This window comes from Melospiza georgiana, chromosome Z (assembly GCF_028018845.1).
Source record: "Melospiza georgiana isolate bMelGeo1 chromosome Z, bMelGeo1.pri, whole genome shotgun sequence".
Taxonomy (NCBI): domain Eukaryota; kingdom Metazoa; phylum Chordata; class Aves; order Passeriformes; family Passerellidae; genus Melospiza; species Melospiza georgiana.
Window position 1 is genome coordinate 41,471,454 of NC_080465.1, and position 16,734 is coordinate 41,488,187.

The window sequence follows — 16,734 nt, forward strand, 5'->3', positions numbered from 1 at the left end:
CACAGGCCCTGTCATGGGGAAGGCTTTGGGCACACCAAACACTTTTCACCTACAGTACAGACACTCCTACCCTCTTCTCTCTGCACTTCCAAAGGTGTCGTTGCATCTGAAGAAGCTGCATGATTCCATCTCTTCAGGACCCAACTTTCCCACTTACCAAGGTCTGTGTCACTCAGACAGCATTCCTCCCTCCCTCCACCTTCATCAGCACTTAGGTCATGATGCAGCTGGATCATACAACCAGTTATCAGTCTGCCCAGCTAGCCACCAAGGACCTAAAGGTGATGTTGCTCACTGCTCTGGCTGGGACAATGGCACTATACCAAACTGTATTTGGTTGTGTTCCCAGGCATAGAACAGACTGTCAGTTCTGCTCAGTCACTTGAGAGCCCCAGTGTGGTTTTGGCCCATGCAAACGTGCACTCCTCAGGAGTGTGCCTGGGTAGGGTTCAGGAGCCAGAGCACTCCAGCAGCCACTCCAAGCAGTTTGCATGCAGCCACCCTGTCTTGCCAGGACAAGAGGCTGCTCAAAGCGCTCAAGGCTGTTTCCTGCCAGCTGGCCTCCATGCCAGATCATCCCCAGGCATATTCAATTTACTAGCATAAACAGGGCCTTTGAGACTTTCACAGGTCAGGGCTGATCACCCCAGGATGCTTGATGAAGCTGTAGTCAATGCTAATGAGCTTATTTTTTTCTAATCATTCAAGGCATTTAGTTTCTACACTTACTATGAATAAAGCAAATGCCTTGCAGATGTCTTGTAAAGACCATCCCTTGTTCAAAACTTAAAGGTAATTATTTTTTTACACTCTCACCATAGATATCAGAACCTCCAGTATGAGAAAACTTCCCAGCAAAGGAGTTTGAATCCATGACCAGATAGAGTAAGTAACCCTAAAATGACATTAACTGAATCACTCTACAGCAGTTTGTTCATGCCCAGTGCTGCTGTAAGCATCCCATGCCCTGGTGAAATCCAAATAAAGTAAACCAACCCAGGTTATTGTCCAGCAAAGAGCTTGCAATAATCACAGAAACTAATTTAACCTTACCTGGCTCGGTGGAAAGGCTGATTTCTTCTGTTATTCTTCATATTTAAAGATTCTCCAAGTGTCCTACTCCATCAGCCAAAACTGATGGCAAATATCTCAAACACAGCTTAAACAAGCCATGCCAAAGCCAGAAAGTCACTTAATACTATGGGCCAAACTCTTTGGAGCAAAGAAAGACCGAAAGAAACCTGTGGCTTTTCACAGGGCAGCTGCAAGAGTTTTAAAAGAGGTAATTTAGAAGATGTCAGAAAACTTGCTACTTTATATCTGGACAGTGTTCAGCAAACTCTTTCAGGCCAGACAGGTGCTAAGCCAATGTAGAAAATCAATAGCATTAGAAAGGTATTTAAGCAAACAACCAACCAACCAAACAAAAAAACCAACCCAAAACTAAGAATGTACACACAAAAATATAAGTAAGATGAAAAGGTCTAAGAGTTTGACTATACATGTATATAAAACAATTGGAATGTTTTACATGCAGCCAGGATTTTCTGACTTGAGAATAATCAGAAAGGATTCAAGATGCCTAATTCCACTTCCAAGTGGTATCAGGCACTAACTAAACTGTACTGCAAGCTCTAACAAACTTGCATTTCCTGTTCTTAAACGTTTTGAGGCTCTCTGAGTTTTAACTGCTGAACTTTGAGATAGAGATCATAGTAAGAGCAGCAGTAGAGAACAAAGGAAAGGAAAGCGCAGCTGAAGCAGCAGCTTAAACCAAAGCATTTAATTGCATGTTGCTGATGTGCTTCTTTTAAGAGGACATAAAAAAGGGCATTATAAAGGATTCAAAGCATTTAGTGGTGAGGAAAGAGGGGAGGAACAGACAACACTTAAAATAAACATTCCATGGAGAGGAAATATCTAATAATTTATTTGAGCTTCAGTTTCACATTGTGAAAAAAAGTGAGTTGTACAAAATCTTAAGACATAGTAGCAAACAACATAGATAATTTTACTTCTTCACTTGCAGTTTGCTTTTAGCACATGAACCACATCTTCAATGGCCAGGAATGGGAACATTATTCTGTTCTAATCACTCTTACTCAGACAGATGTCAGACATATAGAAAAGGGGCTGCACAATTACACCAGAAGAGGAAGGCTGTCCTTTGTTACATGTTTCTACAGTAACCAGCCTGCAAAATAAGAGGAACCTTCCCATCTTATGCCAGGGTTTTTGTGTGCACTCTGCTGTGAACTGCTTCTATTTAAGTCTGGGGTGTTTTGCAGGGCTGAAATGGTCAAATAGTCAGCCAGGATTCCCGCAACAATTCATACAGCAAGAGCCTCGTGTAGTCCCTGCAGAGCCGGAGGCCCACCCTGACTTCAGTTTCCTTCAGCCTACACACAGGAATTAATTGAGGACTTGAAAGCAGACCACAAGTTTGGAAACAGCTGCAGAAAGTTCATCCCACTTTTGGAAGCTGAATGGCGCTACAAAACAGATTTCATAAGCTAAACAGTCAGATGCAAGGCAGTTTCACCTCTGGATTGTGATCGGCTTGACAGAGAACACATATCTCAAAGCTACATGTCCTTATTCAAACACAGGGGCCCCTGGGGACCCAGTTCTTTACTTCCTGGTACCTTATGTAGTTGCTAGTGCCTGGGGAGAGGACATGCAAAACACAGGAAGTCTGATTTTATGGCTCCCTTCACTCCTGAGAGTGATCCACAAGATGAAAGGCCAACAAAAATTCAAGGCTGTTTGCTTCAACATGGCAACCTGTGCAGGTACAGGGATATAGAAAGGAGACCTATCCTAATCTGTTTTCCTATTGCTAAAGGTTGTCTAAGTGGGGGCAAGGGTAGACAGGCTGTGGGTTTAAATACTTTTTTAATCTACCACTTTAGGAATCAGTTTAATCAGTGGAACTACAATTTTATCACATCTAGCTGGAACCCACCCTTTTAAAAACTGCAAATGACTGCTTATTAATCAATGTTCTCTCAGTATTCACAGAACTCCAAATACTTTATTTCTGAAATGTAAAGAGTCTACTCCAAACAGCAAATCAAACATAAGGCAGCGCAGAAAAACTTCCAGTGACCAATGTAAACAGTTTCAGATGACAAAACTTTCACAAATACATCACTTACACACAGAGAAAGGCAAGCATCACAAATGTGACTATTTTTGTTTTGCATGCACACATGCAGCTGTTTACTTATGCCACAGCACACACCAACCATGTTACTGAATGTGCCGGTTTAAGTGGGCTCCAGAAACATTTAAGAAAAAACACAATACAATACAAGCTTCATTACAGGATCTGGCAAAGAAAGTACCTGTGAAACACAAGCTTCTGAAATTCCTAAGAAAAGAGTAGCTTCATCTCTGTCCAAAGACCAGAATAAAAAGAAACAATTTTATTTAAAAATCAAAGTTTGGTTTCTCAGGATTATCTGAGGCTTCTGAGCAACCAAGTGATTAAAGACACACCTGGATAACAAAAATAAAAAGCAGCAGAGTTTGAGGGCTTTTTTTTTTCTTTTTAAGATAAGAGGTTTGAAATTCATTTTCTATCCCCATAAGAATTTTTCTAGAGCACTTGGGTCTTTGACATCTGGCCACTCAGATGATCTGAAATCCAGATGGATGAGGCAATCCAGTCAGTGCAAAATTGCTGCTCTTTCTTCTTCTTTTTTTTAAGACTTCATCGTTAACCTATGCTGAGGTTATCTTTTTTGTTTTTATTCTTGAATCACCATTCTCCACTCCTTCAGGACAATGTGGCTATATTGTAGGTAACCCTCCTCCAACCCAATAAATAAATAAATAAGTTTGGACAATGACTTCATCTGGGCTTGGTATCCAGAAGCTCTTCCACAGTATTTGCGTTGCAATCAGGAAGCTGCACAAAGCGAGTGTTGCAAGAGACTTTGGCTATTTCCAGGTTAGAAATTGAAAGGCATGACCAACAAATGAAATGTTGCAAGGACACCATCTACAAGACACACCACATGCAACCTGGGGAGCTGGTGGCCTGAGAAAGTGACCTCCATGGCTTCTTCCTTTAGTACACGTGTAACTTTAAATCCTGTCTTGTAATCCTTCCATTTCCGACTGGGAAGCCACTCCTCCCTCCCACCTCCAACTGTTACCCAACAGTTTTCTTTCTTTGTGCAGCAGAGCAAGTCAGCAATCACAATATGTGCAAAACATACAATTCACACAAGCCCTTGCAACATGAAGACAATTGCAGGCATTGTTTCAGCATGCAAGCATTGAACAATAAATAACTATATCTACAACAACTAACATAATAGGAAAGGGACAGACTGAATTATAAATACAGGGAAGAACAGGAACAATGAGTTTTTTGGGGCTGTAATGTTTGTTCCCCACTGTTGCAAAAACATTTCACCACTGGACTGGTCCTTGTGAACAGAAGGTCACTTACTGCACACGGGACAATGCAACACAGGGTGTAACAGATGCTGTGGGCACTGCCCACAGGCAAGCACGCTCCAGTCAGCAGAGCTCAGCAGCAATGCTGCTGTATCTTCATTCACAGCAGCATCTTGCTGTTTCAGACCTGGCCTGCTGCCCCTGCAGCTGGCGCTGGCACTTCAAACCATTACAAAGAGAGGTGACAACCATTTCAAATTTCACATAAAAACAGTGGGGTCCATGGAAATCAAGTGATGTGTGGTGCACAGCTAAGAGACGTTCTGTCTCTGTTTTTTTCATCTTTGAAGGACTGATTAACATGGGCATTGATCCACAATTACTAGCACAAGGTTTGTCCATTCATATTTAAACCACGTGTTGAAGCACTAAAGACGGGTTTCTTCTCCCATTCCTTCAAGTCTGGGTTGGATAATTTACAAGGTGCAGATGATTTTCTTCAAATGCAAGAAACGCTGAATGATTTTTCTTCATAAAAACTTCTCCAGATCTGAGGTTCCAATTATCTTCTCCAAATAAAGGAGTAACCTGAATGCATGGGAAGAGGTGGAAGGAAAGGAGAAATTACTTAAAAGGTTTTGCTGCAACAATATACCATAAGGTTTTTTGTTAGATGTCAAAGAAAATCTAAAAGCTAGGCTTAGGATACAACCCAGTTGATGGGCTTCCCTGCCCACCCTGAACCTCAAGGTTCTTGTGCAATAACCAGCTACTAATACATAAATGAGTCAAGAACATAATTATTTAGGGACAGATTCTGACGTTATTATTCTGCTAACACTACTCTGCAAACTTTCCTGTTGACAGCAAAAAGACTAACTAGTGTTTTGGGTATAAATTCAGTCACCTGAAACCTAAATCAAAGTGCCCTGATACACTTTAAACTGATAAGACTTTGTATCCTGCATACTTCCACATTTTTATGGTCCCCTAAAATCTTACGTTTGTGGACCTGTTTTAAATAAACAACCTCTTGTAACTTCTCTTTCACAAAAAAACACATGAACACTCAGTGTAGAGTTTTTTCTATACCTCAGCCAAAACCAACCTGGTTGGAGCAAAGCAGAAGAGAAGCTGAAAGTGTCTTGTCCCAATACCTCTGTTCACCTTCACAAATTCTGAATTTAATTTACTCACAACAGAGAGGGCCATAGAATTCCCTTGCTTAAAATACATCTACTCTTATTTTCAGAAAAATTCTGCCTAATTTCTTTTCAAACAGCAGTATACCATCCACCAATAAATCCATCCTAGAGTCCTTTATAAAATCAATTATTCAATAAGAAACTCAGCCTTTGGATGCTGAGATTGTGCTTTGCTTTTTCACTCTGAAGCTGTATCAAAATTCCAGCTTCAAAATCATCATCAGTTCATCACAATAATTCTGACAGCACTGCTACAATTTTAGAAGGCAAATCCTACTTCATTACAATGCAAATGAGCTCTAGTGCACTCACAGACCCTTTGAACACACCACATCTCTCTCAGGCTGTGATGTCTAAGAACAACAGGGAACATTCACAGGAAACAACCCAGCCTCCATAACAGTCCATAGTGTTTTTGCAAGTGTGGGCTATTTTTTTTATGTCTAAAAAAAGGGTCCACTCAGTATTGATTAGTCTTCTCTAGGTATTCTTCAGTATAGCATGACATTCTTCCCATCAAAACAGACTATCAACATGGAAGTCAAAACAGTGTTTCTTGTCATGGGCTGAACTTTAAAAAAAGTCATAAAAAATTCCAAAACAGAGGGGAAAAAACCCAACCCAAAACTCCCAAGTTTGAGGAAAACGACAAAGCAGACTGAAGTCTTCCTGAAAGCTGTCAGACTGGGGCCACACAGCACCATGAAAACAGAGTAATCACAAGTAATTTCCTTTTTGGCCCTCCCACCCACTGACAAAGCAGCAGGAGTCAGAAGGAAAAAAAGCAACCTACTTACTGGATGAGCACACAGCACTGGATAGATTTCAGGCTACAGCTACATTCAGTTATCTTGTGCGCTAGTTAAGCCAGATATCTTGTGTGTTAGTGAAGATAAAATAATGGCTTTTAACAAGATACTGCAGAGTAAAGGAAAGCTTTTTGCACCGTTATATTCAGAGAACTCTTTTTCAAAATAAAACACTCCCTCGTGCACTGTAAACTCCAGAACAATTAAGTGAGACTCAGAAGAGTAAGTCAATATTTTTCTTGGCACAGACCTGAGTCCGGGCATTCAATACTGCCGTTCTGATAACACTGAGAACTGCATAAATTCTGCAGTAATAATACAAATTAACTGAAGGTATCGAGATGTAGTTCTCAGCTAGGGAGGAAGCTGACACACAGAAATGAGGACTTCCATTTGCTTTTGGGGGGCAATTACAGTCAGTGACCACGACCTGGTAAGTCTCTAGACTTTAATCTGCTTTCCAAAGAAAAGTCTGGAAAAACAAAGTGGGGAGAAGGCAGAGGGCAGAGTGTTTTCAAGGCAAACAATCACCTGAGAGGAGAGCATCATGGCACAACACTGCCCAATTTCACCGTAGATTTCAAAGCTGAGCTGCTGCTTTGCATGGGCCCAACCTTGTATTCTTTACTCAATCAAAAGTCCCAGTCAACTGAAAGACAACTACAGGAGTAACTGTCTGCCCAATCTGCACGGCTTCAAAGGCCTTTGGGGCTTGCATTTACTGCAAGAGTCAGGCAAATATCTACTGCTGCAAAGAATACCAAAAAACCTTCCCAATGATCTGTCCCAAACAGAAGAACCTAGAAAAGTCTTTACACACAACAACTTCTTCCTATATTCTGGAGAACCACTTCAGTCTGAACTTTTCAGTAACCCAGAGGCACATGAATAGCTTGTTTAATTACTGCAACTGTATTTGTTTGCCTTTTTCTTATCACCTGCCTGTCTTCATGGGTACAATATACACTGTTCATATGCAAAAAGAAACTACCATTCACAGGGCACTGATTATTTAGGATCAAGGACATGACTATTTTTATCAGTTATAGTTACTGGGAGTAACTAATTTTGTACTAAAGCCACAAGGAGGAAATGGGGAATAAAAGCAACACAACACAAATGGGAGTCTACCAGGTTTGTTGCAAAATACACAGATGAATAGCAAAAATCTTCTCCCCTCTGCCCAAAAATAAGAAATGCACAACAACCCATCAAGCAAGACCAAATTCAGACTTGCTTGTGAGAAGATACAATGCTGAAGTTGCATCTGGTAAGAACCTGGCCTATTATGTATAATTAAATTCTTTTGGAACAGTGTGTGCTATAGACTAGTAATTATTTCAGGCTGCAATATTAATTACATATCTTCCTGACACTATACCTAGTTCAACATATATAAGCATAAGTATTTTGAAAAGTCTGTATTTTAAAGTGTTACAATGGAGAAAATGCAACCTTAGTCCATGAAGATGCAACCACGTTGTCTAGCTAAGATTGAAAATTAGGCCTGAACTCCCTGTAAAACACCTATCATAAGACAGCAGCTTTCTCTGAAGGCTGTCTGCATGAAAAGTCAAGTGAATTCAAGTATGAGGCTTCAGATCAGAATTTTCTGTATCTTTTTTGGGTACTGCTACTGGATGCAAAGTGACCTAGTCTCTGTCATCAGACAACTGGCAGCGGAACCTTTGTTTAGCATGCATTTAGTACTTAAGAGCCAGAGCCAATTTTAAAAAGATTATCTGCATTTCCACACAAGTTGAAAATGCTATTTTTGCTTAGCCCTTTACATCTAAATCATAGAGGAAAAGGCCTTGTAAAGGCTGGTGCACAATATGTGGCAAACTACTTCCAGGATCTGGTGTTGTCATAGATGTGGTGCCTGGCTTTCAACAGTCCATGAACATATATGTGTCTCAGGTGATCCAGATGCAAAACTGCATCAAACATACTCACCCCTCCTCAGAGCTGCTGCTAAAATGTTTTTTGAAAAGCATTATTACAGTGAAATTCCAAGGTGTTATTTCTTACCTGATAACTTGTAATTGCCAACAAATACACAATTAGGAGGGGAGGTGCTTCCATGTGCTGACAAATGCCGCGGGAATTAATGAATAGGGCACAGTTGTTATGCTGTTCCACGCATCTAACGTGGGATCGTAGCAGTGCAATGTCTTGCACCTCTGAATGCCAAAGTAGCCTCCAACCGCATACAATTTGTTTCCAGAAGCCACTGCATGGCAGCTCATTCGCTTCGCTGTCACATCTCCCACCTTAGTCCACTGGTATGCCTCACTATTGAATTTATAAGCAGAGCATGCAGAGAATTCAGTATCTCCACCCATAATAAAAATCTGGTTTCCCAGAACAGCTGCAGCTGTGTAGCGCCAGGGCTGGGGGCAGGTGGCTGGTACAGTCCATCTGTTTTCACACTGATCATAGCACTGGACTTTGGGCAGCTTGTCATGGCTAACGCTGGTACCACCAAAAGCAAACAGCTTCAGCTTCGCACTGACGACAGCTGCATTGCTCACTCCCTCTCGCAGTGGGGCAACCATGGTCCATTTGTTGGTCACGGGGTCGTACTGTTCTACTTGCTTCAGGGATACTGAAGGGGAAGCTGGAAGGCAACCAGTTGCTGCAGTGTGCCCCCCTACTACATACAAACAGTGCTTAAGTTCAGCAGAGCCATGGCCAAACCTAGCCACCAGCATGGGAGCAGCCTTCGACCACTCCTCATGAAGGGTGTCATACACCCACACGTCTTTGGAGACCCCATTTTCTGATCCTCGTCCCCCAGTGATATACACCTTGCAGCCTATGGCACAAGCACTGAACTCTTTCCGTGGGCTTGGAATGTCAGCCTTTGGAATGATCGCCTTGGCCTTTTGATCCACCAAGTACAGCTTGTCACACATAAAGGTTTGGCCACCTAAAAGAAAAAGTGAATGGCCAGTTTTTCGGGGTCTGGCACACAAGCTGGTGACCACTCCATCATTCTGTAAGATCTTCAACTTGCATCTTATTGATTCTTCTACAATCTCGTTGCTTTTCCTTTGCTTGGTGATAAGTTCTTCCATGGCCACATTCTCCATAAGGTATATGGCTGGCAGGAGGGCCAGTCTCACTGTCTGCAGTAGCTCTGGCAGGTAACAGTGACGCTTACTCAGGTCATAGTTGACCCAGTTAATAGCTGATTCATATACCAGCCTTTCATCTTCAGTTTCTAATTCTTCACTGGAAAGGAGCTGCACTACCATGTCTTTTGGCAGCTGGAGGAAGTCTTCGCTTTTACTGATACTCTGGAAGTTGCTAAGGCACATCCTCCAAGAGAGCTCATACAGCTTGGTACACTGATGAGCATCTGACAGCAGCAGCATCCCAAGACAGTTGGTGGGATGAAGGTTTTTCTCCAGAAACTCTGCACAAGCATCCCGAATGTCCTGAAACTCCAGCATGTCACCAGCCTCCAGCAGTGACTCTGCATTTTCCTCATTGATGATAACTCTGGAGGAATATGCATAGTCCAGAAGAAGCTCCAGGACTTCTGGGTGAATAGAGTTGTGAAAGTTGACTTCACTGTCCTGGCTCTCTTTCAGTCCTCCGCTGAACATTGCTTCAAAATAGCGGCTACAAGCAGCTAGAACTGCTCTGTGGCAGGGGAATGACCTGTTTCCAGCATGGAGAAGTACATCTGTAAAGAGACGCTGCTGACGCAGAAGGTTTAGGTGAGTAAGGACACTATCAGCATAGGATGACTTGTGGAACAAGTGTATGTTTATGGAGCCAGTACTGGCCCTGGACTTGCGATTTTCATGCATGCTGACTGACATTTTCTTTCACACCTATAAGCAAAGAAAAAATTTAAAATAAATAAAAGTCAAAACCATTTTTAGTTTTACATATCAAAAAATGTGTCTATTATTCACTACAGGATGGGGAAGAAAAAGCCTTAATTTACAGCTGAGTGGACAGAGAATTACATCTCCCTTTGGCATGCATTTTTTTTTTTTTTTTTTGTAAGCTGAGATTCATAAATGACATACTCTAAATTTGTTGCCCAAGAGCAGGTTTATCTTGGGAAACCTGATCTCCAACTTTCATAGCAATATAGTAAGCAAGTAAGTTGGAGAAAGAAAATGAACCTGGACTGATTTTCTCACCCTTCCCCAACCTAGACCAGCTGATTCATTACATACATACACATGCACACGCTTGAAACATTCTCCTGTACTGAATCATAGCAGGAAGAGCTACCAGACAGAATACCTAAGGAATGTCAAAAGCTGCATAGAGAACAAAAACCTACTAATCCCATTAGGAAGCTTCCCTTTGGTATAGTGATTCCATATGCAACAACACAAAATGAAAACAAAAAACCCACAAACTTTAAAATAAAACCCTGGAATCATACATTTAGACTTGTGTAACTGTAAAAAAAAATAAGATTAGTAAAATCTACAGATTCCACCTTTATTTCATAGAATTCAGCGTCTGTTTGTTATAGTGATTTAGCATATACTTAGGCAGTGTCGCAGAAAAACATGTTTTCACCACCAGTCACTGAGACACTGCCTCTGAAGCTACCTGGAGCGTCAGGTCTTCAGAGCTTAAGCCATTGCTCATTCTGAACTTCTGAAGAGGCATAAAACTATTCCATCCTGCCCTATTCCTAAAAAAGAAAACCCTACTCAGATCTGTTTAGAGATGAATGTTACCGTTACACGCCATGATGTGCAGGCCTATGTATAATTACAGCAAGTTTCCAGATTTAACTAAGAGTCAAGTCAGAATGGCATGGAGTATAGGGTAAGGGAGGAATATTGACAGCGATATAAAGGTAATGGCCAGAAAGCCACAGTGCAAATAGTGGGAGATGAAACATAAAGAACTCAGGGCAAGCTGTGGCTGTGACTGGTACTGAAATATCTCACTTCTCTCTCTTCAAACTGCAGAAAAACCTCAGCAAAAGCCAAGAACAAAACCTGACTAATTACTAAGCTATTTGCATGTCCAGAGTACCTCTTACTGCGCTTTCAAATAAAGAACTGGCCAAAAGGTCTACCTGGAAAGCATGCAATGTCCTAAGTCAGAGCACCTGGGGCCACTTGTGAAGGTTTTTAATGTGGATACACTTTGCTCTCACACAGACATTTCCATATACTCGAGCATCTTTAAGCAGTACTGAATTGCAGAATTTCATTCCCACACTTCATGCTTCAAGATAATACATGAGCTTTACAAGTCTCAAAACCAGCATTTTTAATAGATGTATTTTCCTTGATTCACATGACCAGAAATATTGAGAAACTCAAAACCACACATTTAATTTGAACAGCAGACTCCATTTCAGAACAAGCAATCTGTGTATATGGAACATGCAACACCTGCAGTCTAACTGCAGCACAGCCAGTACCATCCTCCACACTCTGTGCTAATACAATTGATTCACCATATTGAACAACAGCAAGTCTGTGTTACACCTTTCCCTTCCGTTACAAAAAAAACCCTTAAACCCAACTTAAAGTAAAGAATAGAGAGACACCTTACTGTAAAACTACCATAGCCCACTTCCTTTAATAGGAAACACAATTTGCCCTATAAAATTTAACTGGGATTGAAAATAGCATGCAACACTACCCAATATATTGTGCACAATCCAAATTCCTCCAAAACAGAGAGGCGTCTTACACATCAGAGCTACAAGGCAGAGTATCTGTCTCACTCTGCCTAAGCAAAAGCTTAGTAAGGGATCACACCAGTGCTCCCTAGGCCAACCTATTAAATGCACTAAGCACAGAACAACTTCAGTCTGCTGGTATGTCTTCAAAACACAAACTCTTTTACAAGGAAAATCATATGACCTTTAATGAAGTTGTATTGTCTGGCAAAAAAATACCCAGATGTCATTTGAGGATCTTGAGCACTAATCTCAGACTAAAATAACCCACTTAACCTATAGCCAAAAATAAGATACTGACCATTTACAAGTTGAAATCTCCTGGAACTGAAGGATTACAGAAAGGTCAAGGCCTGGAATAATAGTATACAAGCAGCTTGATGACACAAATCAGAAGCTGAACACTTTACTGTCATATTTTTCAAACTTTTCCAGGCACTTTACTGTCTTAAATGCTGTTATGATGCAAGGCACAGTATTCGCTGGATCTCTACAGGTAGGTTTTCCTCACACTGAGGATTTACTCTTGAAGGTTCCTCACCAGGGAGCAGGATTGGAGCTAAACACCCCACTGATCAGAGACAACAGAACAACCAGTATGTGAACACGGCCACTGCCCCCCACACTCCATTCCAGTTAGCCGAATGTGAGTGTAGACATCACAGTCTAGGCATGTCAGGATCTCATGAAAACACAGGTTCTCTTCTTTGACCCCACATATTAAGGGAATTCAGAGTTTACTGAAAACTTTCTTTCGTCATGCACACAGGGTTCAGGAATAGGGCAGGTAAAGTTCATATCAGAGGCTGCAGATGCAGGGACTTAGATCTTTCACCAGGCTCTGTACTCCCATGAGCAGCGCTTGTTCAGCACCATTCAGAATGAGCCCATAACCACAACAAAATAGAGGCAAACATAAAAAAACCACCCTGCAGTTATGCATACCGTGCAGGCTAGTGAACTACAGACCACATGCAGAGGGGAGGAACAGATCACTGTCTGTTACCAAAAGCCCACCCACAGCCATGGTAACAAATACCACTTTAAAAAAAAAAAAAAATTGTATAAAGACCCCTCCCAAACAGCTACTGAATAAGGCACTCAGCATTTCACCCTACTATTACAGAAGCCTTAGTCTCTTGGTGAGAAGTAGATTTCATATATGCTGGTCTTGAACTGTTCCTGTAAGATTGCTTTTATCATCACAATGTCATCTATTGAGAGGAATTCAAAATATGCCAATTCACAATTAAGATAAGCTAACATATTTCCCCAAACAGAACAAAGATATATATCTATACACATCTTTTTCCTCCAGTGTGGTGCTGAGATGTGTTTGCACATAGACTAGCTGAACAAACACCCTTAGAAGCAAGTACCATCATTCACTAACAGGCAGTGTTTCTGTAAATTAGGTCAATCCAGAATCTTGGAAGAATACTAAAATGCAAAAATGACATCTCCGATTTCTCTGCTTAGTGTTGGAAATTATGCAAGCCTCAAATACTTCAGCAGAGGTAATTTACTGTCAGTGATCAAGTATTCATCTTGAATAATATTAGCCAATTCCCTTCAGGCATTTCTTTCCTTAGAAATAGTATTTGTATATAAAAGACAAGAAGTGGTCAGTAAATTACAGATATAGATTTTATCTAGGAACAGAGGTTGAACCAAGACTTTGATTTATAATTACACTTCAACAGGCTACTTGTCACAGCAGCCCAGCAGTAAACACTACTTTAAGACTAAACAACAGGCTCCTTGTCCTCCTTAACAGTTTTATAGCATGCAGATCTCAGCCTAAATCAAAAGAAAAATCAAGTATTTTCAAATTACTGACACATCCCTGATGCACGCTCATTTAAATATGACTGTGTAATTACACACTAGTGGTTGCGTTTTTCTTTAGAATCAGTGAAACAACCGAAAGAGAGGAAATCTGCTGATCATCCCGTCGATGTAACTAACACCGCTTTCCATGGCTAAATCTGCACCGATGCTATCAGTGTGGCAGAGGCAAACCGTGACACTGCCTAAAGTCTCCAAAATCAGTGGCTGCCTAGGACCTGCAGCGAGACAGAAAGCAGAACACGCTGCTCCTGCTAGGAATGCACTACAGCTCACCACATGCAAACAAAGAAATGCGACTCTAAATTCCCCTCAGTTCGCCCCATCAAAACGCCTAAATAACTCCGTCTCTGAGAAGAAACTCAAAGAGCTTCTTCCCAGACTGATATAAAAACCAGTGTGAGAAGCTAAAATGCATTTAGTTTGCTTTATAGAGCAATAACCACGTGCAAAAAGTTTCTGTACCGGCGCAGGGAGAGCAGCGCCGCAGCCAGCTCGGGAGCAGCGAGGCGCTGGCTCATTCCCTGCCCTGCCTCACGCCCGCTGAGGGAGGGATGCTCGGGACCGCTCGGGGCCCCAAGCAGGAAGCTGAAGCCCAACGGGGAGGCTAGCAACCTCCCTAATAGGAGCCCACGCTTTCCGAGGGCAGCCGAGTACAGGAGATAGCAAATCACCGCGAATGTCTACCCACCAGCGCCCGCTGGTACCTGGCGTTCCGGACAGGGCGGAGGAGGGCCAGCCTGCGCCTGTGCCGGGGACCAACAAGGCAGCCCGGCTCCAGCCGGAGAAGCACCGCCGGCAGCGCGGCGGCAGCTCTGCCCCACAAGCTCTGCCCCCCAGCTCTGCCCCGCAAGCTCTGCCCCCTAAGCTCTGCCCCCCAGCTCTGCCCCCCAAGCTCTGCCCCCCAAGCTCTGCCCCCCAAGCTCTGCCCCGCAAGCTCTGCCCCCCAGCTCTGCCCCGCAAGCTCTGCCCCGCAAGCTCTGTCCCCCCGCCTCCCCCCCGTGCCGGACGCTGCTCCGGGCCGGCGGCACCAACTTACAGCAGCGGCTCCCGAGCGAGCGCGGAGGTCCGTGGGCGACGCAGCGCCGCGCATGGGAGAGGAGCTGGGCTGTGCCGGTCCGGCGGGGCCGCGGAGACGCGGCGGGCGAGCGGCAGCGCCGGGCGGAGCTGGTGCCGCCGGCGGGAGGAGGGTCGCGGAAGGAGGGCGGGAGGTAGGGAAGAGGGACGGAAGAAAGGGAAAGAGCGGCTCCAGCTACTGCTGGCACGCCGACCGCAGCTCTGTCCCGGCGGCGGAGCGGAGAAGGGGTATATGGGCTGGGGGGCGGGGGGAGGCTTTATGCACAGCCTGTGAGTGACAGGCAGGGGAGGGACGGCGGGGCGAGGGCAGCGCGCTCGCAGTTGCTCTCCCGGCCGGCGGCGGGGAAGGTGCGGGGAAGCGCCGCGGACGGGGCTGCGGGATGGCCTCTGCTTCCTGCCTTGCCCACCCTGCCTGCGGGGGCCCCGCGGGGCCGGGCGGAGCGGGCACTCGCTGTAGGAGCTCCCGCTCCGGGTGTACAAGGGGTGCGCCCCGCCGAGCGGGCACCGAAAACGCCGCGCGGCCGGGAGGGGTGCCGGTGCTCGTGGCGTGTCGGGTCGGGTGGCGAAGACCGAGCAGGGCAGACGGCGGGAAACTCCTCCTGGGCGCCCCGGGAGCGGCCGGGAGGGCGCGGAGGAGCCCGGGCACCGCAGGCCCCGAGCCCGCCGCCGGGCCCTGCTCGTCCCCGGGCCGTGCCGCGGAGCCACCGCGGGCCGAGCGCGCTCGGGAGGCCTTGGCAGAGCTGCCCTTTCATAGCTGCCCAGTGCAATGCTCCCGCAGCACAAAGGGATGCCTGGCTTTACTTATTTCCCAGTTAACAAAGTATGTGAAAAACGCATTTGTGCAAAAGGCCGATTTCAACAATAAACATTTTCTAGACAAAACAGCAGTGTTTACATAATGGTATTGTGTGGCTCTGTATAAGAAAAACATAAGGTACCGTGCTAAACATTGCCCATTTTGTTAGTTTACGATTTGTTAATATCACTTAAAGCAATTGTATTAGTCTAAAGAGGCTTTAACGAAGATAAGAACAATTGTGCCAGCAGCAAGCTTCTTTTTGAATATAATTGTTTGGAGAATTTGACCATTCTTCATAATAAAATGTCTCCTGCTGAAAAAAAAGAATGCCCTCCAAGCAATTTGCTAACATGCAGAGCGTTATTTATATTTGTGTTGCTGGACTCCAGTCTCTGCAGATTAGCACACATTTAGTGTACAGTAGGACACATCTGTAATTCTAGACATCCTGTGGGCATATGCAAACCTGGAGAGCATAGCTGAACAGGGAGCAGATTAAAGAGTAATTTGTTTCATAGATTATTTCTTGTTACAATATTGTTTTCTTACAACATGAAGGCTGCAGGTTGCATGGTCTAAAAATGTTCACATCTGTATGTAATAAAGAATGTTTCAGAGTTGCTTAGGTGTGAGAAGCTGTTGTAAATTGTAAACAACCTTGCACAAGGGGTATTCATGGACACCAATGTTCACTTGAGTCATGTACCTGTAGAGGATTTTGGATTAGACTGTGAACGTTCAACCTTTTTTGCACATTGTATTGTCCACATTATGAGTCCACGTTTTTCCTTTCATTGTAACATAAACACAAAATGCCTTGATCCTATTTTCCCGCATTTTCCCCCAAGTAACTCTGAAGAGATTCCACCCAAATCCTGTCCATTATGGTGACTCTTCCACAATCTG

General features: G+C 43.7%; 1 protein-coding gene across 1 annotated transcript; it reads right to left on the reverse strand.

The window, feature by feature from the left end:
- Positions 1-1,906: 1,906 nt before the first annotated feature.
- ENC1 (ectodermal-neural cortex 1) lies at positions 1,907-15,118 on the reverse strand. The gene is made up of 3 exons (XM_058044241.1): positions 14,992-15,118; positions 8,456-10,269; positions 1,907-4,998 (listed from the first exon to the last, which is right to left on the reverse strand). The coding sequence occupies exon 2, from the start codon at positions 10,255-10,257 to the stop codon at positions 8,488-8,490; it is 1,770 nt and encodes a 589-aa protein (XP_057900224.1). The 5' UTR covers positions 10,258-10,269; positions 14,992-15,118; the 3' UTR covers positions 1,907-4,998; positions 8,456-8,487.
- Between the last annotated feature and the right edge of the window lie 1,616 nt (positions 15,119-16,734).

Excerpts from the sequence above, each read along its gene's own strand:
- ENC1 (XM_058044241.1), bottom strand. The coding sequence starts at position 10,257 with ATGTCAGTCAGCATGCATGAAAATCGCAAGTCCAGGGCCAGTACTGGC.